Source organism: Seriola dumerili, unplaced genomic scaffold (genome assembly GCF_002260705.1).
Source record: "Seriola dumerili isolate Sdu_G_001 unplaced genomic scaffold, Sdu_1.0 BDQW01000138.1, whole genome shotgun sequence".
NCBI classification, from domain to species: Eukaryota; Metazoa; Chordata; class Actinopteri; order Carangiformes; family Carangidae; genus Seriola; species Seriola dumerili.
In genome coordinates this window covers 11193922-11216874 of record NW_019174393.1, presented here as the reverse complement: position 1 = coordinate 11216874, position 22953 = coordinate 11193922, and the positions used below count along the sequence as shown (strand labels likewise).

The following is a 22953-nucleotide window of genomic DNA, read 5'->3' as shown; positions in this document are numbered from 1 at the left end:
ACACACACACACACACACACACAAACACACACACACACACACACACACACACACACACACACGTATATATAGACAGGGAGAAGGGAAGGATGGGGTAAAGGGTTAAACTGAGAGTGGGGAAGAGTTGGGTCGATCAGCAAGGGTCAATGGACAGGTGAGGGTGAAAGGATGAGGGAGTGATGGAAAAGAAACAATAAGCGAAATTAAGGTGAAAGGAGGTCCAATGCAACTTTGGAAGATGGGAGAAGACAGTACAATAAAAAAAAAAAAAAGAGAAAACAAGTTGGGTTAAAATGCAAAAACAGGAGAGCCAAGGCAAGAAGAGTAACCCTGAATATAAATATAAATGTCAGCAGCGGGCCACGGGGTTAATATTGACTTAAACTGCTGCAGCCATTTTCATCTCATTACCACGCTGATCATAAGTCTTCCATTAGAGATGAGCCTGACCATACACGTCCCTTTGAAGCAAGATATCAGTGAGTCACGGACAAATGACCCCATGCTGCTACCGCTAAATGCTAAGCCTCCCAGATGATGCAAAGTAACTAGAGTGCAAAGAAAAAGAGACAAAGACAAAGAAGTAGGAGAAGAGGGAATGTTGATGATAGGGCTGAAGCCAATTATAGAGGTGAAGACTAATCACGCAATGATATTACTTGTTTCCATGTCTACACAAAGTTGGCAGTCCTGCCACCAAACACAGTTCCATTTAGCCTAGTTTGTTGCAAACAAGATGAAACACAAAATAGGGAAATTAAAGCAAGCATAACAAACAAATGAGACAGAAGATCCCACTGGACTACTATCCCGAATGCTGTGTAGTCATTATGCTATACTGTATGTTCACTTCACATCCTGGCCTAGTGGCCTTCATTCAGTGCTCCTCCTGAGGAGATAAAACAAAGAGCTCAGTGACAACTAGAGACAAAGAGACTGTATCAGAGAAGAGAGAGCATTAAGCATCAGTGAGTGATTCGAGTCAGTGGGGAGTGTATGAAAAGCTAGAGAGTGAATGAAAGGACCACAGTGTGGGTTGTCTGAGCCGAGCTGAAGCGGCCGCTCGGTGCAGGTTGCGGTGTTCGATGCGAGCTCAGATTAACTGCGTGGGGGCCGAGTCACAGGAAGAAGAAGAAATGATGCGAGCTGGACATGTATGAATACTGTGTGCTCAATGAAGAGCGCACGCACGCACACGCACACACACACACACACGCACACACGCACACACACACACACACACACACACACACACACACAGACGGTGATAGCCTCAGAGCACAGCAAGGGTAATTGAAGACACTTCACAGGAAGTGACAGCATGGAGTAAATCTGAAACACACACACACACGTACACATAGTGGGTCCACTCAAGGACACACAGATGGCAGGTGCGACACAAATACAAGCCACTGGAGCATACCTTATTAACAGCTAAAGCAGCCAGCCAGTCAGTCACTGCTTCACAATAGAAATCTACATTTTTCAATATGTCCACTTCTGTTAACATGGGCAAAACAGCAGCTAAGCTAACAAATTGAAAGGGAAACGGCTTTACAAACATACCATGTCAAAATGGAAATTATCTATAAAAGCCCTTTTTAATCCCATGTCATCAGCACCAGCATTATTAGGAATCCGTATTATAATTATTTGCACAAAAAGTATGAAAAGGCACATTACAATGTCAAAGTCATGGGTCTATTTTCCACAGAGCGCCAAAGGGAGTCGTAAAATAGAGGTAAAAGAAGACAAGGTAGAATCAATGTATAAGCAATGGAATCCTGGTTAAATGGCTGTACGGCAGTGTCGAGTGAGGACATCAAGCACAACTATCAACTTGCATCAACACAGCAACATCACACAACACAAAGCACAGTGCAAAACACAATTCTGGTTTATAACAAGAGAGAAGTCTGTGCACCATTGTGGTTCTTGTATATTTTACAAATCGCATTTGATACTTCTAAGAGGGAAATGTGAGGTACAACAGAGAAGTCAGTCAGTACAATCAGGACTCATTAACACTAATAAGTTCCTCAATGACATTTACTCTTGTGCTCCTGACTCTGATTCGGAACAAGTTTATGCCTAAAAGTTGAGAAGTGTTGTTTTTCAACTTGACACTTCCACAGTTTGGTTTCCAATGCAATCTGCAGAGCTGTTACCAATACAGTTTAGCATCCTGAGGGCCTTCGAACAAAGAGGCATTCAACAGTGGCATTTCCAAGCACACTGTGTACCACTGGGTATCAGGCACATTCGAAGCAACTGCAAAACTCTGTAAGCTCTGCCTCGAGTCCCTCCAAGCTCAGCAGAGTAGAAAGAGCAGAGGAGGCCATTTAATGTGGAGACCACAAGGGAGCTGAACAAACAATGACAAGATAGCTACAGCGGTGAGGGGCGACTGAACCAAGAAACACGACAAGTATGGGATCTGTCATCTCGCCCAAGCCTCAGAATAAAAATAAAATGTTTTCATGTGATATGCATTCCGCTTTCCACGAGCCACAAGAGTTCGAGAATGAATGAGCGTGCGTGTGTGTGTATGTGTGTGTGTGAGTGTGTTTCCATATCTATATTGGCACAGATTTTCATTCTTTCCTATGAAAAAGAGCCTCACACACTGAAAACAGAGGGTTGGATTGCATGGCTTTTTGGCATGCCAGTCCCACTGACATCTGCAATAACTTAGGCAGATCGATAATGGATGTCACACAGATACACAAACACGCACACACATACACAAATATGGTCATGTAGTGGGACAGATCAAGACGGAAAGTTTTGACATACAGTAGGTGCTTCACATAACACCGATTTACTGGAAAATACAGCACTTGTTAAACAGCTGGACATTATTCCCTCACGCACAAACTGTGTGTATAAAACTGCATCAGGGAAATCATTTGTGTTGCATTGTCTAATGGGTTTCAGCAGGAAAAGGATTTCCTTCCGTCTTGCTTTAGTCATCTCATGTGGTGCTTGCCGTCAGGATGTGGAGGCCTCACAAATATAATGTAAGAGGTGACACATTCTCCAAATTTGGTTTTAAGTTCATCCGGAGTCGAGATAAATGAGAGTAAACAAGGGCGGGAGTCTGCTTGCAACGGATTCCCAATCAGCAATCTTTAGAATGAACTGCTCTGCACTGTGCTCCACTGTGTGTTTTTAAATGTATGGCCTGTCTGTGTGTGTGTGTGCGTGTGTGTGTGTGTGCGCGCGCACGTGGTCAAGCATTCCAGCAGGGCTAAGGGGTTCAGCTGTCCTCGGGGCTATTTTCCTGTGCGCTGCATGCCATTGGTGGATCAAGGAGGATTATTCCAGGGGTCGGAGAACTTTGGGCTCGAAGAGATGGAGAAAAAACAAAAAAAGAAAGAGAAAAAGAGAGAGAACCACCATGGTTTGGAACATTTCTTTCAGGAATCAATCTTGGGCAAAAGCGACTGTGGAGCGGAGCTGTGTTTGTCAAAGCAAACCACGTAGGAAATCACACAGCCAAGAGCTACACTGAGCGAGAGACACAGAGGGAGAGTGAGAGAGAGAGAGAGTAGCCACTCAAGCCATCTCACACTATAAAAATAATTAACCAATACTCAAGTGTCACACCAGTAAAAATCCCTGGTGCCTGCTTTGAATTTTGCTTTAGCTTGAAGAGTTGCTTCACACTTTGCCTTAATCTTGTCCATTACTGCAACTACATCAGTGTGAACAAAGAGGCTGCTCTCCAATTTGTTTTGTAATGGCTGTCATTCTGTCAGGGACCCCAAATGGATGGGATTCCCAATTCCCCTACACATCCTCCAGATTAAATTGGGATGAGAGGAAGCTGTGGCCGTGTACTTCAGCTCGACGCAAGGCTAATTCAGGCTAGGCTAAATGCAGATGCAGCTGCAAAGGCAGACATCCACACAGAGAGCGCGGCTGTCAAACTGATGGCTGTACTCAGCTAATTTGCTCGTGCCTGGGTCCACACAGACAAAATCAATGGAGTGGAGTAAGAAAGTTGGAGGGGGTGAGAAAAAAAAAAAATACACGTCCCAGTTTCCTGATTTAGGTCAACGGCAGTCGTGTGCACCCCTCTAAAGCTGTCTGTAATTAAATAAAACTAGTTAAAAAGTCTGCAGGAGCTCTGAACTTGAAGGGGGAAGAGGGATGAGAGAAGGGGGAGGGACGAGGCTAGAGTGATTAATTTCATCTTTGTTTTTCTCCTCCCACTGTTGCGAGTGAACACCATTATACAAAGTAGAAAGGTAGCCTCATTTGCGTGCCCGTTCAACGCCTGGTGCTCCCTTGGGGGGAAGAAGGTATAAAGATTCTAATGAGCTACAGAGAGAGTTCCTGAAACACAAACGGGCAGACACAGACACACTGGGACGGTGCTCCGCCAGCCTTGGCAGCTCAACTCAGAGGAGGAACTCCGTGTGGACCGTCAATTGACAGCCCATCAAACATCGCACTCTGTGTGTGTGTCTGATTCTCTCTGCCTCACTATATCTCCTGCTCCATCTCGCCCTTATCCACCTCTTGTTTCCTTTTCATATCTCTCTCTCTTCATGCTCTCCTCACCTCCCTCTGTGTGGTACTCGGTAACACTTGGGATATGATGCTTGGGAGAGTAAGAGTATAAACATTATTAGTGATGCACCAGTGTATCAGCAAGCTATCGCTATCAGCCATTATCAGCTTTAATGGTCCACTTATCCAGAGCTTTGGCTCTCTGTGCTACAACTACAGATTTTAAATGTCCCATTAAAAACAAGCTGACAAGTACACTGACACTGATAATAACAAGATATTCTAAGCACTTAAGTTACATAAACCTTTTCATGGTATCATGTTGTGCACTAAATGTGCAATATTCTAAATGTACTGTATGTAGGTACATCTTGTTAATTTTTCACTTTTTGAAATATTTTCAATACCAAACAATAAATAGATTAATCAAATAATCAGCAGATTAGTTGATAATGACAACATTCATTGGTTGCTGCCCTAAACGTATGCAAAAATTACATAAACATACTGTAACTAATGCAACGAGTTGCATAAAGTAGATGAACTACATCAAACAAACACCCTTATTTTGTTAGTTTTTAATAAGAACTTGGTTGGAATCAGCACTGTGCATGAGAAAGTGAATGGATTCCCCTCAAAAAGTCAAAGCACAGTGCTTTATTAAAGTGCAACAGTTTCAAAGCCTTTACTATCGTGGCGACATGATTAGAAACAGGACCAATACATATGTACCGCACACAGGTCTTCCATAGGGTCAAAAACAATTCCCTTTCTTGTGTAATCAATTAGGACAACTGAATATGTAAAACAATAATATGACATGATCATCATGAAACAATTCCACTAAAAGTCAACATGCAATCAAACTGAACTGTCAGCTCAGCCACACCTCCAAACTCAACATATATCACCTATTCCCACCATGCACCACAACCAAAAAGCTTGGAGGAAGGAAGAAGCACTTATAAGTAGCCTGACAGGTTGTGCTCACACTGAGGCTTAAACATTTCCTCCAGCTATACTCAGCTCAGGTTATGTTACGAATGACAATTGGCAGCCTAGAATCACACCAACAAATATAACAAATATAACTATTTTAAATGTAGTTATGTTTGAGGCCTTAATTACCACTTTTTTTGTCTTACCTAAAAAGTTTAAATTCTCACATTCTAAAGACTTTAGGTAAAATCCAAAAAATAATATAAGAGACCAAGCTCATATTCATATGTTCCTAGAATATGTATACATATGCTTTCATGTGTATATTTGTATCCATTCCCACAGCTATATGCCAGACAAACGCAGTCGCAGCCAGCCACTGCCACCCACTGCCACCCACTGCCACCAAGTCTGTATTCCTAGGTGGTGTTCAGAAGGCATAAGGTTAGTGGTGCACTAGGATAGCCTGTGTAAAGAGGATTATGGCTGCAGTCCAGATGAGGGTCTGGGGTGGGGAGGGGTGGGGGGTGGGGGGCTTACGGGTGACGCATCACCACTGATGATGCCTGGAAACATTCCCCCCCAACAAATCAATGGCCTGGTTCCAAGCCCATTCAATCACTACCATTACCGCACTAACCTTTGAACTCAATACAACCCGGAGGAGAGGCGGCAGCTGACTGTTACGAAATGTTAAACTGGGCGCATCCTTGTACCTGTGGATATTGTAATGTAGTAAGTAGTAGCTCAAGGCTGACCATGTTACTGTCCACTGATCAAAAGCCTCTACAAAAGGAAATAGTTACACCTTTGCTTGGAAGCACAGACCAATAAGCCCTTCCTTTTCTGCCTTCGATACCCACAGACAAGAGCAGCATCAGCAGCCACGCTAAAACATATGTCATATACATGTGCAGTGCAGCATGCTCCATTTGTGCATCAGTATTTTTAGCATCCACATACTCATTATGTCAGCATGGCACAGCAGAAGGCCCGAGCTGCTCTGAGCGAAGTGAAAGACAGACAGGAAGGAAGACAATGCACGGTTCTGCCTCGACTCGGACAGCTGCTCAGGCACGCGAGTCGCTCACATGTATCCTGGCTGTGAAGAATGTGTTTCGCTCCTCACTACTCCAATTAAGTTTATTTTGGATGGTGATGGAAAAAGAATATGCCTTGTTTCACGGCTGCGGCTGCAGACCGGCAAGCTCCCGAGGTGCTGCGTAAATAAAGTCAAGAGGATGGGATTCATGTTTCAAAGACAAGAGACATAAATCACTGATGTTAAGCTGATCTTCTCACTACTCTTTCAAGTTACGACTAATGAAACAACATGAAAGCATCTTTCTTCAAAAAGCTCAAAGTGCTCAAAGCATGAAAGATGATACTCGGCTTTGCGGGGACCATCAAGGTCAAAAAGAAACCAGTGACAGGTTATTAGGCTGTAGATAAATAGGTAGGGGGATACGTGATCCAAAAAGAGATTTCCATTATTGATCCATTAAGAACAGAGATTACTCTATGGGAAAATACTTCCTGTTGGACTGTGATGCTATTTCTAAAAATCAGATGCCTTTGGGAATGAAACAGAAACCACCACAATGTCAATGCGTTCACTGGACCAACAAAACCATTTGTAGTCAAAAGGATCTTTAGCGATAAATACCAGTGAATGAGGACATTTTCTAACTGGAGTCCAAGCTTCTGTACTATTTCCATACCAGCGTCTGTATATTTTATCTGAGGCCACCTCTCAACGCAAACTGCTTGTTAGCAAGAATAGCCGGGGGCCTCACAAGGTATGAGAAGTATCCAGTGAGAAGGAAGCCACCATAGGATCCCAGTTTGTGCTCGCGTTGTGTGCATAGCTAGCATACATACAAACAATAAATAATCTCTGCTGTCATCTCTCCTGCTGCCTTGTACCAACAGCACAAGGTGTCCGTTCGCCGTCATCACCCCAGACCAAGTGCTTTTACTCCCCGCACAAAGGCTCCCGCAGTGGGGGTTTTCCTTCGCATTTCCTCTCTCGCCCCCACACACAAAGGGGATCCATTTCAGCCGCTTTTAGCAGCGCCACTTTCCGCTTTTAGTTCTTCAGCCTCCCTCCCCTGAGGGTACAACTGGTGGAAGGAGGAAAATAAAGACACCAGGTGGATGCTTGGAGAGAGGTTAGACTTGTGGCAAATGGGGGCACTCGAGTCAATCCCACTGCGGCTGGGTTTTGTCTTTTTTGGTAGTGCCAGTAGGCAGAAAAGAAACTGATCTGAGGTGCTGGGAGTGACCCTGATGCCTGGTTTAGTGCTTTGTTGCTTCATGCTATCTGAGAGCCGGTGCAACATCAGTAGAAGTTTGATATTATGGAGCATAAGCTTGTTCACTTCCAATAGTTAGATGAGAAGATTGAAATCACAAGCTATAACCAGCAAACGATTAGCGTAGCCTGGCGTAAAGACGGGAGGCAGAGGGAAACAGCTAACCTGAGTCAGTTCACTTTTTATCAGGTTTAAACAAACAAGAGGTGAACTGAGTTACCTATGAACAAGCCAGGCAGGCTGTTACTCCTGGTTGCATTCTCTATGCTAAGCTAAGCTAAACACCTGTTCTCTACTGCCATATATTTAGCATATAGACATGAATTGATCTTCTGATCTGTCTCCAGACAAGAAAACGAATAAGCATGTTTCCAAAAATGTCGAACATCTCCTTTAAAAACATGATAAAACGTCTACTGCATCTCTTTGCGCTTCTTTTTTTTTTTTTTTTTCTCAAATGACAGGAGAAGAAAAACCCATCCCACAGAATCAGCAGAAGGATTCTTCTATGCAACTTCTGGAAAAGGAGCACAAACAAAGCAAATCAACCCCACAATGTTCTGCGATGCCAACCTTTGGTGTTGCTGGAAGAATGCTGAAAAGTCCCCATTCAATCAATGATGAGAGGCAGGGAGCGGGAAGACACTTGGTCCATGCTCCCCTCAGACAAACAAAACTTCAAATGCTCCAGTGGCTCAGATGTTTGGGGGGCGGGGGGCAGAGGGGGGGGGGGGGGGGGGTGGGGGGGCGGGTGGGGGGGTCTTATTCATTTAAGACAAGCATTTAACTAAGAAATCTGTTTCTGTCTCTGCGTGGTTTGAAAGCTTTCCTCTTAACTGGATAAACATTCCAAATAGGAACAGTCCCCACAGAGAGGTTGGGTTGAAAAGAGAAGACGTAGGAAGTGAACTGGGTCGCAGTTGGAGGTTTAGTCAACCTGATGAATTAAACAGATTCCGTGAGGCAATAACACTCTACAACATCCACACAATTAATTAGAAAATTCACAAGAATTGTTCAGCAGGGGAGAACCAGTCATTCTCTAAGTAATCATATTTTAGGGCTTTGTCACCGAGATTGGAGTTAATCTCGTTTCAAAGTTGTAACTCGTCTGTTCTTTTGCCCCAAAAATCGAAATGAAGAAAAACCATTTTGAGTAAATGTAGAATACTATGCATCCTATACCTTCTTCTATTATAGAATAAAGCTATTTCAATCAGCCGAGCGGTCTTCCATGCCAAAAATCAATTGCAATTGGCCTGAACACTTCAGTCTTTTCAAATTGACCGAAAAAAAAAGGGAGCCGTGACGAAAGAGAGCAAGTGAGCGGCGGTGGGGTGCAATGAAAAGCCCTTTTGAAAGTCAACCTGACATCAAACTGGCTTTTCTGTGTGCGGGCACAGAGAGGAAGTGAGGGGAACTGACAGAGGAGAGGTGAGGAGGACGGGCAGCGAGCCAGCACCGAGCATGCAGCAGGTTGACATGCAGAGGAGAGCCAGGCCATCATCTCGGTGGCACAGCGAGAGCAGGAAACAGATCGCTCGCACAAGCATGCGTGGGCCTCAAAGGGGACAAAGTGCAAATGTAGAATCACACACAGGCACACGTGCACAGACACACACAACGAGCAGGTAATAAGACAGCTAACAGCAGCCAAGGCTGGAGTGGCCGCTGCCCAGAAATCAGCCAGGCAGCAGCTGATCCTCCCAGTGTGATCTTTACAGAGACAGAGAGAGCGATGGAGACGGGAAAACAGTTCAATCTCACACAAGACTGAAAGGGATCTAAACCGATCAATGCTACCGCCACAGCTCTTGAGCCCGCAGTCAATATACACCACTAAAATGACATACCTGTGGTATATGTGTGCAATCTCTCTATTTGCCAGAGAGATTTTGATGGTAATTTCTGAACTGATCGTCACTAAATCCTGCTCACAATTCACAACATCACTTTTTCTTTTTTTTTTTAAAGTCATCAGCAGCAGAGCATAAAGAAAAAGGATGCTTTTTATTTTGTTCACAACGTCTCCTTAATCTAACATAACATGTTTAGCAGGATGTGATGAGGAGCAGAGTAAGTAGCACAACAATAGGCTGTTTAAAATCGGCTGTAGCTACAGCTCTACTCCAAAGCCCCTATGGTGCTTTATCACCTTCAGACTCACAGTCTACTGAGGCTGCTGCAAGCACACAACCACACATACGACATACAAACACACATACACAAGCACATCTATGCAACACAGAAAAGAATTTCCTCAAATACGCATGTATCCTTGAATACACAAACTTTAACAAACAGGAGGGAAACACACACACAGTATCTGGGGATATCTGGGACAGGTGAGTATGGATTCAGAGCAAGGGGGGGGGGGGGGGGGGGGGGCGGGGGAGAAGGAGAAANGCAAGCACACAACCACACATACGACATACAAACACACATACACAAGCACATCTATGCAACACAGAAAAGAATTTCCTCAAATACGCATGTATCCTTGAATACACAAACTTTAACAAACAGGAGGGAAACACACACACAGTATCTGGGGATATCTGGGACAGGTGAGTATGGATTCAGAGCAAGGGGGGGGGGGGGGGGGGGGGGGGGGGGGGGGGGCACATGTGAAAGAGAGATAAAGGTCGAACAGACTGCAGCACAGATAGAGGGAAGTGGGCTACAGAAAGAGAGGAACGAGAGGGGTGGAAAAAAAAAAGCCAGACAGAAAAGGAATGAGTGAGTGATAGATGAGAAAAAAAGAAGCAGAAAGTGAGATACAGGTCATCACAGTGTGACCTGCTGTCTGTGGAAACTCTTCACTCTGCAGGAATGAGCAGCAGAGTTGGAGGGGCAGAGGGAGAAAAAGACACAAATAGAGGAGGGGGAAAACCAATTCAGCACCACAGAAATACAAAAGCATTTCCATTTCACTGAGGACACGACAAAACAAAAGTGGAAGGAGAGAGGGAACAGATGAGGCCAGAGAGGTGAGGACAGCACTGAGTGAACGCCCCGTCAAGGTCGAGCAATGGCGTCCGCCAGCTTTCTGGCTGGCGACCTTTCACCCTCTTCCTCTGTCTATGTCTCTCTCGCTGACATTAATCCTGCCCGTCTCCCTGTTGATAAACTCCTGACAGTGTCCTCAGTGACCTGTACTGGACAGCAACGCTTTTAAGAGTAACAGAGCCAAGCTGAGCCGTATTTTTTTCGAGGCATAATTTTGTTAAAAGTATCTTGGTACTTAGATGAATGTAGGGCATGTCCACAAATGCGTCTTTAGTCTTCTGTTGTGGGCGTCCATCCACACTAAGCCAGTGATTTATCCTACTAACATCTGATCTTTCAGAAAACAGTTATAGACTAGTTATATCTAAACTATACACATTGCCAGAAGGGAACATCAGCCAGTCGCAGATATAAGCACATATGTCAGCCGATAAGAATTTGGAGAACAGAAATGAGAAAAGATATGACAGATATCAACAGAAAAAGCATTGACAAGTTTGATTTTAAACTTTAAAATATCCTGCTTAGTACATACATGCTGGTCACAACAAATTTCATGCTACAGTAAAATGGATTGAGCTTTGATATCCTGCCCCTGTTTCCAAAAATGGACAAACTTCACACATCAATGACAGTACCAATATGTGTGATCAGCTACTGTATCAGCGTACAAATAATTAGCACAAGACTGACCAGAATACAGTTAAGTATTTAGTCCAACCACTTATTAGATAGTGGTGGTAACAAATCAAGTTTGTTGTTATCCAATCATCAGAAAACTAAAAAACAGATTTCATTTTTTTTTGTTGTTGTTGTTGTTGTTGTTGTTGTTGTTGTGGCTTTCCTGAGCGGACACAGTATCCAAACGTGTCCACATTAGCGTGGACTTGTGATAACTAGTGTCACTGTAACACCACAAAGGAAGATGTAGAGAAAAAGAAGCTGTGAGGAAAAACTGCCCCAGTACAGATTCGGACTGGACTGACAGGGGTCAACAATCCCACTGAGAAATAGATTACACTGCAAAGCAAAACAAAGGACCGGACCAAAGCAATCTGTATGAGTCTCCACTGGTTACGAATCCCCCCACTGCGACTGTGTGAATGTGGGTGTTAGAAGCCAATTCTATATTCAAGAATTAACATAGTAATTTAGGACAGACACAACCACGACCATTAGCTCTTCACTTTCTTAAATTATGCATATGTCCTTTGAGCTAGACTTGACACTTTATTAGCCATCAATAATCCATTAATGATATAAGACTTAACCCGAACAGACCATAACTACTCCTTTTTATTAGCATGTTAATAATGAATCAAGCACATTGGTTTTAGTAACTTGAGGGCGAGCAGAGGTTGCTATTGCTAAAGTGAGGTTTATGGGAAATTGGAAGCCTTTGGGTCATAACGACGCACTGGGTCAGCCACACAAACTCTTGCTCAAATCAATGTACACTTCCTTTATGGTCAATACATGCGAGCCTGGATTACAGCCACGGGACACAGATAACTGATGCTGGACCAGTGCAGGCGATCATTTTTCTGCCGTGAATGAGCACCAAAAAAAAAAAAAAAAACAAGTGTCTCTTGACGCATAAACAGCTCTTCTCAGCCGCCAATCACTGTGATTGTCACCAACAGACGCCCTTCATTTATGAAAATGGCATGTCAGTCATTTTTCCCCCCGGCCAGCACAGATGACAAAAACACACACATACACACTCTTTACTCGCCTCCACTACAGGAGCGCTACTGATCAGTTAAGCTGCTGAATTCCTAATAGGACATATCCTATTAACCTCTATCACACAGGGATCACAAGTTGATATTGCAGAAAGGGGAACCACAGCTATAAAGTACCACACCGTATCACAGAGGCTCACAGTATTTTTTTTTAACTATGAAGCTAGCCAACAGGGGAAAGGGTTGTTTTTTTCAGTTTTTCAAAAACAAAGAAAATGTCATTAACCAAAAACCAAAAGATCGTTTGGCAGGTTATTTTTGTGTGTAGGCCGATGCATTGTGACATTTTGAGACATTTGACAACGATATCTCGCAATTGGAGATGGACACCAAGTGATTTATCAAGCAATTAGCTGCCAGATTAATCAATAATGAAAATAACTGTTGGTTTCAGCCCTAAAAATGAGCCCACTAGACAGATATCAGAATCACCAGACAGACAAGCGAATGCCACCAATAATTCCTGTCAACCGTATGTGAAATAATGGGCATTGCAACAGCCACATGCAAACTAGAAATCAGTCAGCCATCTCAGGGTGGAAGCATCGTCTCCCTACAGCAAGCATGAAAGACTGGAGTGGAGATGCAGGAAAGCTCCCCGCTGCTTTCTGTCTCAACATCATACATGGATGCGGACAGACAATTACAGTGTATTGGTTTGTTTGTGTCACAAACTCCAACGGGATTCAGTGGGGTATCCCCAGTGTGTGTGGTGAAGGAAAGCTCAAAAGGAGGTGGAGAGAGAAGGGGGTAAAATATTTTCATTTCAACAAAACATAAGTGAGGTCACACAGCCGTCTCCCTCTCCTGTGTCTAGTGTTGCCGAGTCTAAACAAACAGACAATGTTTGTGCGGTTTCAGTGTTTTCTTTCATAATTGAGGGCTGCATAATAAATAGAGCATGATTTAATTGAATAACACAAACGAACCGGCAGTGGCGTTTCTCCAACTCTGTCCTCATGTCACGGGCCGTGTTTGTGCTACAATGGCTATTATTGTCGGGGTGAATCAGTGGTGAATAAAATGCTCACTAAGTCCGTCATATGTCACATGTCCACGTAGATTTATTTAACCCTTGCATGATGCACACACCAGGGAACAGCTTGTGTATAGTGGTGGGCTGGGTGATTAACTCTGCTGCTTTCATTTTTTTTTTTTTTTCCTGCATCTGTTCAATTCACAAGGGATCCTCCTACAGTCTCCTTCAATGCTGAATGACTGCACTGGAGTAGTATGTGTGCAAATTTGTGTGCGCACACAGAGGAGAAGGGGTGCTATCTCTGCAGATGGAGGCGAGGCGGCGGGCGAGGAAGCAATTACAAGCTGGTAAGCTTCACCTCACCACGCCCCCCCCCCCAACCTTTCCCATACATCGCCCTGGGGCTTGCCGCATTAGAGAATCATGGATATAATGGTGGAATGGGCCTCGGGGCCCCCTCCAAAACAACCTGCTAATCCCCTATGGAGTGGGGGGCTAAGGAGGGGGTTGAATTTGGGGGTAACAGGGCAGGGTGGACGCCCTGACAATGAGTCCACCCCTGACACGCGCCAGCATCCGCCCCCCTCTCCCCTACCCCTTCCACCCCCCACCCATCAACCACAGCGCCATCGCCTCAGGAGAGGAACCAGCAATGTCAGCCATGGGAGAGCAGTAAAAGCCCCAGGCCCAACATCGGCCCTCCATCGCAGCCAGGCCCTGAGCGGGAACATTCAACCAGGCCGCAGCGCCACTCTGTCTTCTATCTGGACGGAGCTGGTTGCTTTTTTCCACTGCACTCAGGGTAACATACTGAATCAAGCTTCTCCGATCAACATTTGACGGAGAATTCAACTTGAGCGCCGACAGCACGCAGATCTGAACCAGCTCGTTAAAATAGTTTAATTATGTGTCCAAATTATGATGAGCAATGACATGCTTGATTGGCTATATCAAAGGGCCTTAATGAGGAGAAAGGCCTCGCTCTGTCTGTCTACAGCATTGACTTGACGTCTACTCTCTTCAAACATGACACAATGCAGCCTCGGGTATTTTCTGTAGTCAGTGACCGAGTCCCAGTTTGTTTGTCTTCCGTGACATTTATGACAGATTACCCATCATCTACTTATGGAGAGACATTCCTGTTTCCATCCGTCATGCGAGATTCAGCGATCTCACTTCATCATTTAACTTCTTGCCTCCTCTTATCCTTTTTAACCTCATCTTATCATTTCTACTGGCAACCTAACCCATATTTGTGTTGAGAAACATGACTTTCATATAACAGATTCTCCCTCTTGGTTCAATCTAATGTCTCCATCTCCCAGGCCCAGCAAGTCCATTTAGGAATCAGATATTAACATCATCTCATCAATCTTCCAACCTTCTTGCTTCAGGTTAAAAACCAGTAATCACTCCACTGGTGGGCTAATGGGCGCCTTAACATCAGCTCACTGAGAGTCCATTCATATTTCATCAATAGCAGTGGCCCCCGTCCTCCCTGGGCTTCGCTTCGCTAGGAAGGCGAATCGACATCAAACGCTGCAACCTTCCAATTACGCAGCCAGACATTCTGATCTCATCTCGATTTGGCCCCAGATCAAATATTCCTGCAAGGATTCAAGGAATTCCAAGCCCTTTTCGTTAGCCTGCCTCCTCGTCAAAAGGGGATAAAATGCACCTGGAGGAGATCACATTTAAAATGGCTGAGGTAGGGACTTACTTGTACTAATATTTAGATATCATAGCAGTTCTACAGCAAGAATATTCATGGAGGAGCCAACTGGTCTGCATGGAAAAGTCAAAACACATGTGGATCAATGATGCTAATTCTACCGAGGTGTGATTTAATTCAATACCATTTCAGGTAGTGTTTTGCTATAAGTTGTGGAGACCTGTGGAGAGGTCAAAAGGTTATTTTGTCACAAGGATGAACATTTGGTTATCCAATAACCATGCTACATAAAAAAAAGTAAAGTCTTTAATTCACGAGATTATCTAACAAATCTGAAATTATTAATGCAGGGCTAACAGGAGTGTTTTGTGCTGAAAGTCAAGGCTTGACTATACGTCATCATAAGTGTTTGACAGATGGTCAAAAAGCTTTGTACATCTTTCCGACGTCAGAAATCGAGTGAGGCTTCATCCGACAATTCCTGAAACTTCCCAAAACTGAAAATCCTACATTCACATCCACTTCATGGCATGACTGGCCAGTCTAACCACGGTTTGAACTTCTCTCTCAAGCTCACTTCACAGCTACTTCTAATACCTCCTGTGTTGAAAACCAAGACATGATGTGCACCGTTATATTTAAAAGATTATCACATATCAGCCATCTGTATGATGGCCGGCTTTTTCACGCCATCTTAAAGCGAGGCAGTTCTGAACACTTTTGACTTACGATGGGATCAGGCAAAACATCGTACAAGCCTGCTCATTTGTAGCATAATCCAGCCCTCATGATGCCCCCTAAAGCACTCAATAGTCTCTCTAAAGTCTGCATTGAGCCACTTAAACAGAATGAATGACATCCTCTCCAGACACTGATAAGGAATGCGCAATGCACAAACAAAACCACAGATCAAAGGCACATCAACTTGTCTTAACTCCACTGTTATCATAACTAAAAACGAACCCGTGCCACCAATCAGCTTCTCACTATACTCTTATGTGTGCATGTGTTTGTGGATTATGTAACCTGAATTTCACAACAGCAAAAAACCCTAGTTCCTTCCTCAAGAAGGACCAGGCCACAAAGAAGTGCACCGCTGCCAAAACATGTCTTAAAAAATAAATCAGAGCCAATTAAAAGAGTCTTATTGCTGTTATTGAGGGGAAAACGGATAAAGACCCTTAATCCAATTAACAGGGCCCCCTCTAGCAGTTTGGGGACAATGGAGAGTATTTAGCCTTCAAAATAAATGTCCTCCATTTATTCAGCCAAATGAACTTTGACAGGATGGAATGGGTTTAAGTAGCTAAAGGGAATAAATCTATCCTCCCCTATCAAAATATGGAAGCTATGGGCTCCAGGGGACTCTGCCCTGGTCAGGATTAAGTGTAATATAATATACCTGCACAGTAACTGACATCAGGTCTTTAGCTCTTACATAGATGGGGACAGGAAACAAGTCTATACTAGGGTAAAATGTAGCAGAGCAGTCAAGTGACCAGACTGCGGAGTGTGACAGGGAGAGGCCAAAGGCTAGTTTCTGGTTCACTGTGCTTCGCTGATTTCAGGTCATGGAGGCAAGGTGGCACCTAGTGCATTTTTGGACAAGAGGCAGCATTTACAAGAGCCTTGGTGCCCTATTATGCAACCACACAGGATACATACAAGAAGGCAAGCACAGGCAGGGAAAAATTGTACAACTGAGATAATCTAGCACTTATCAAATCACAGTTTTTTTTAGTCTTAACAGATTTTTACAGGCCACTTTTTCCTGGCATCCTTGCAAGAATTACAAAATGATTACTGGCTCGTTTTCACCAAGGCTGTGGGATCATGTAGGGACCAGAGCATCACACACAGAGCAGACCAATATCTCTAGGGAATATTATTATGAGACATTTAAGCCGCCTCTCAGCGGTCGCATCTCAATGAGCCTCTTTTTTAGCGAGTAAAGACGGGCAAAGAAGAAATTCCTACCACACCAACAGGACAAAGTCTGTGTGGGATTTTTTCCCCCCCATCATTTGGCTTTGGTTGCGTTTGTTGTCGCTTGTTTGTCTCACTTCACTGTTTGATCCAGAGCCACCGACAGCCTGGAACAATGCACTGTAGGATACACACATTTCCAGGACCTCTGACGGTCCAGAGCAATCTCAATCTTATTTACATAACAGAATTAATAAAGATCTTTTCACTGCTTTTTTTCGCCTTTCTTTCGAAGAATTAGCAGAGGTTGGGGAAAATGTACAGACATTCAGCGACTGACTAGAAAGCAGCTGAAATTACCCCCCCCCCCCCCCCCATTCAAACAGACACAGTGTATCAAGAGCAAATACACAGCACTTCTGAGTCAAAATAACCCAACAGCTTTTACCCTGTCAATACAAAGAGGAAATAGGGCAAAGCACCAGTAGCTAGGGAAAAAAAATCAAAATGTGGCTGTTCATTTAGCAAACCATGGGGGGGTCAGAGCGACAACCTTATGCTTTGCAATGTGGCAGTCAGATGAAATCCAAGCTCTCATCATGGGCTGTTTTGAAAGAAAGCTGATGCTGCCTTACATAAAAACAATCACTCACTAAAACACTTCGCGCTGGTGGAAATCATCCCTCCCAGAGCCAGTTCACCTCCACTAGCCCATCCACACATTAACACATGCCCTACAACTGAATGCGAGTGAACGCAGAGGACAGCAGTTTTAAAAACATAAAGGCAATAAACTTACCGACGCCGTATTTTTCATGTTCAGTAGGTATCCACATGTTTACGGTCGGTACATTTAAGTGAGTGGTCGGAATAGCAGCGAAATGCAGGGTTCTGGTGCTGGGTAACGCATTCTATTGGTGTGCTTTCCTCCGGTCTGTAGTAGGAGTCATTGTTTAGGTTACAGAGGGAGAAAGCGCTGCTGCCGCTGCTGCTTCTGCTACTCGTAGTGGTACGGAGGCATGTTGCCTTCAGTGCTGTCGGAAATGGGACAACTACGATGTCAGCGTACTTTCAGGGCCCTGTAAAATTAGATATTTTTTCTGTGATTTCCGAGTTGCATGACATTAGGGGCGGAGAACATGGAAACTTAACAGATGTCTTTAAAATTATGTATTTGAATATGTTTTTATATTTTTGCTGGTTCAATTAACCTTTCTTTCTCAGTTGTTTCACAGAAGCACTTAATATGTCATCTGTGAAAGTGTACTTTGGAACTATTTATAGGCTATATGTGAATTTTCATGTTGTCATTTTTGTATCATTAGCTAGACTATATTGACATTCTGTAAGTGTACCTCTGATAGTCTGATGTGGTTAGCCATTCCCACTACAAACACGCAATTTAATTAATATTTGTACAGGTTAAAGAAATAACATTTTCCATTATAATGTGAAACAACACAAAAATACAGAGGAGCAGTTGTCACAGGTTATGGCTAAAGCGCTAGTAGCATAAAAAGCTAATAGACAAACGAGCCTTTTTCTATAAAAGGATGAGATGAGCTATTGGCCTAAACAAATGCTAATTCTCTTTCTGAAAATGATACAGTTAATTAAAACACGTATATATACTTACCTTTCAAACATGCTAGCTTGTCTGGGCATTTTTACAAGAAAGTTTCCCATCCTCTTTTGATGGACTTCTGGTAGACTAGTCCGTTATATTGCTATTTACCTGTTTTATTTTGAATGTAGCTGAAATAGACATGTAGCCTAGCTTATTCAGAAAACACAACAAGTATTTGTTTCATTTTTTCTAATGTTTGTTAAGAAGTCCAGTCCGCTGGAATATTTTTTATCACAGCTACTTCTATCCAACTGCCAGCTGAGATTTACATATGTAAAGGAGAGAATCCCGAGGAGTACGTGAACGCGACGGTATCGCCAGCGCAGCGAGAAAGGAAAGCGACGCATTCTGGGACTTGTAGTAGCACCCCAGTGACGTCAATGAAGGCCCCGTTATCCGTAGCATCTTCACATTTGAAGGCACACAGGCTGTTCATCTGTTTGTTTTCATCTGCCTGATGTGAAAGTATTTCGCATGAGACCATGTAAAGTGACATTCATGCATTTCCACGACACTGGTCAGCAGTAGTCTTAGAGCTATTAGTTGATTTTTAAAGGTGAGAAAGACAAAAAGAACCTGATGAATGCACTGGTTTACAGTGAAGCTCTGACTGTCTCTCGAGCCACTAAACCCACCCATTACAAAGAGTTGCAAAGCAAAGATTTACATTTAGCCATTGATATGCACATTACAGTCCCCAAATATCAGGGTATTGGTGTAGAACATGACCTTGTAACAGTGGAGAGTCCTCTCTTGGACACACAGGCGATCTACTGGGACAACTAGTGCATGAAAAATACATGAGACTGTGTGAGGAAGAAGCAGAAAACTGGAGGCCAAAATGAAAGAGTTCAACACACAGCTCTCAATGTGTGTGTGTGCAGGAGAGAGTGAGTTTGTACATGTCTGTGCAGTATGTGGGTTGAGTGCATGTACACCCAGATTCACACATTTTTTATGAGACAGGCTGTCCTCACCATCGCATACATTCATGTTATTCATACATTTTTCCCTTTTCTTTCATTCTGTACCAACTCTCATCATCTGTCTGGGTTTAACTGGTGTTGTGTTTGGATACAAAGGAGTTTTGTAAAAAATAAATAAATAAATAAATAAATAAAAAACCCATCCTAATGCATGCTCATTTCCCATGCTGCAAATGGTGCATTAAAATGCTTTGAAGTGTCAAATGTGCCTCTCTTTTCTCTCTGTCTCATCATCGCTAGTTTGCATGTCCACTTACCCACCCACCTTTGTAGTTTATATGGTGCATTATAAACGGGTGTGCCATGAAAAAGCAAGCAACCCGAGGGAACCATGCGGCTGGCTTTGTAGGTTAAAGTGCATACTATGTGCTCAGGGCATCCATGGGTCCCTTCCCCTTTTCTTATCTGCCCTGTTTCTCTCACTGTACACAGACATACAGTGTGTAGAGTAAAGGCCATGTAATAATACATTTGATTAAAAAGCGGACTAGAACGTAAAGCTGGATTAATTTTACAGTGTATTTCCACATTGCACATCCTTCGATTTTTCTGATTGGAGAGGTGGGGGGTTGCGGGTACAGGGTGTGGTGGGGTGGGGTGGGAGGTTGTGGGGGATTGTCGGAATGTTCTACTCCACATATGAATAAATCATAAGCCGGGGAGCAAAGTAAGACAGAAACCCCATGGATTCATCCCTGAGAGGACAGCAGACTGGAGCCAGTGTGCTCTTTTAGAAAGTGGAAACTAGACTATGTTCTACATCAGTGAATCAATGTGTAAACTTCAGCTGCCATCATGTTTTGGTTGCGATTGCAGTGAAAACACTTTGGCGAGGCAAACACGAAAACAGGAATGGGACAGGTGAGACAGACAGAGCTGAAATGGTGTGGTGGTTTATTGTCAAACCTTCACCCCAATGTAATTCATACAAAATTATATATTACTGTAGATTTTCATCAAATTTACGTGACACAAAATCATACAATTGGTTACTTCCATACTAAGAAAACTTTATTTACACAGTGGTGGAATAAGTTGCTCAAGTATTGTACATTCCCATCTTATACTTATATTCCTATACTTCAAGGGAAATGTAGTTTTTACTTCATTACATTTATCTGGTAGCTACAGTTTTCAGATTAAGATTTCACATACAAAACATATAGTCTGTATATTAATTATGATGCATTGTTAAAAACTATAACATCAAAGTTCTGCTCAAATGTTAATGCAACAAAAATAATGACCCAGTAATATAACAACATAATACTGAAAGGGCTCATTGTGCTTAATGTGTATTTTTTACTTTTGAGTAAAATTTTGTTCTTTGTTGTTGTTGAACCTGATTAGTTCTTCCTCCACTGCATTTACAGAATGCAATAAATGTAAAAAAGAAAAACGTTGCGTTCTTTTTTATCAGTCAGTGCCTCAAGAATACACAAAACTATTGTCATATTGTCTACCAGTAGCATCTACATACTAATCCTACATATATTTGCAGACAAATTGACTGTTCTTTTGGTGTCTGTGAACCTATGTGTCACTGTAAGTCCACAGACTGACAAAGACTGATGAAGTGGCAACTGAGGGACTGAAGGATAAAAGGACCATATCTGTTCACTGACCACACTGTGAAAGGATTATCATGGTGGATTGAGGACAGGGTCAAGTCACCTAGCATTCTGCTCAGGTGCTCCTTCTCCTTCCCTTCATCTCCTCTTCCCTTTCCCTTTTCCTTGTGTCCATTCCCAGTGTCCCCACATTTCTTCATGTTTGCTCAGAGTTTCATCAGGGAGACACATATGTTTCCTGCAGGGTGTCGTACTTAGGGGTGTGACTGAAGATGATGGAAGGAAGATACAGTCGACCATTGCCACAAACAGTCCCACTACCCCAGATGGGCTCTGAAGATTGTTCAGCATTTCTGCCACTCATCCACCAGTCTCCTTTTCATCTCTGGCCCATGGGCACAAATAAACTCAACATCTGTGACGCATAAATCAAAATGGTCAGGGTGAAAAGAAGAGAAGAGATCTGTATACTTCGCTTTAGCCTCAGCCATGACTCCATTGCTTTTGGAACATAAACAAGTTGCATCTAACAAAGGAGATTAAAGATGACATGGTCACTGATGCGTTTTAAAGCCACAGCCGAGCTTTCAAGTCTCATTTTGGGACAACCCTGGTTTCTGTTTCATGTCCTCTCATTTTTTCTTTCCTTAGAGACCCTTTGGCTATCAAAACTACTACATGACTGCAACTGGTTTATTTGTCAAAAAGTGAGACTGCACAAGGCTGATTTAGTTTGCTGGCCAGTTGGAGCAAAAATGACACCGGCTTATCTCAAGAGAACACTGCCTATCACCTCTTCTCAGCACTTCTCAGCTTTGATTTAATTCACACCAGGAAGTGTAGGTCAGATGGGGGAAAAACATATGCCTCCCTCAGCTCATGCACAGCATGCAATATCCTCAGCTCCAGTAGAAACAGGACGCTATATATAGCCAAGAAAATAGGCTGTGCCTTACAACAAAAACACATGTCTTTGTACATTGTTCTATATGAAGACTGAATTTTACAACCCAATACCCCTAATAAAGGATCTTCAAACAGGAATGCTGGTCTTAATTACTTTGCTTTTCTTAGACAGCACATTTACAGTACTAGCACATTCACCATATCTTAAAAAGGGATTAGTCATTTGCTCTTTCTATATATTGTATATAATGGCTTCTTGGGACATAATCCTCCCATATAACCCATTCATATTCAGACAAACATGTGAATCTATACAGATAGACACATATTATTAGAAGTACAGAGATCACACAAATGCAAGAAAGACCAGATTCTTCCTGTGATATGTGTGGATCTTAGCAGCCCATAAAGTAGGAGCTATAAACATGACAGGCACTGTGAAAGTGTTATTTCATACATAAAAACATATAATCTAATAAATACTAATCAAAGGAGGTGAAAAAATAAAATGCCAAGAGTCTACAGTGGCTTTGAGCTGAGTGCTAACATCAGTATGCTAACACACTCACAGTGGCAATGCTAACTCACCGATGTTGAGCAGGTACATGTTTCCCATCCAGTTCAGTGTGTTAGCAAGCTAAAACTTGCTAATCAGCACTTCAAGCAAAGTAAACCACAAATGTTTGCTGTCACAGTCAAGCTTATGGTGGTTCAAGAAAACTCAGGGGATCAACCAAGTCAGTAGGATTCATCTCCTGGG

The 22953-nt window shown here is 43.1% G+C and overlaps 1 protein-coding gene across 1 annotated transcript in view; it reads right to left on the bottom strand.

The window, feature by feature from the left end:
* dock4 (dedicator of cytokinesis 4) overlaps positions 1–18043 on the bottom strand; it is a 115196-nt gene extending 97153 nt beyond the window's left edge. The window contains exon 1 of the mRNA XM_022749424.1: positions 17903–18043. Coding sequence (XP_022605145.1) covers positions 17903–17939 — 37 coding nt within the window. The 5' untranslated portion in view covers positions 17940–18043. The remainder of the gene's footprint in view (positions 1–17902) is intronic.
* Positions 18044–22953: the final 4910 nt, after the last annotated feature.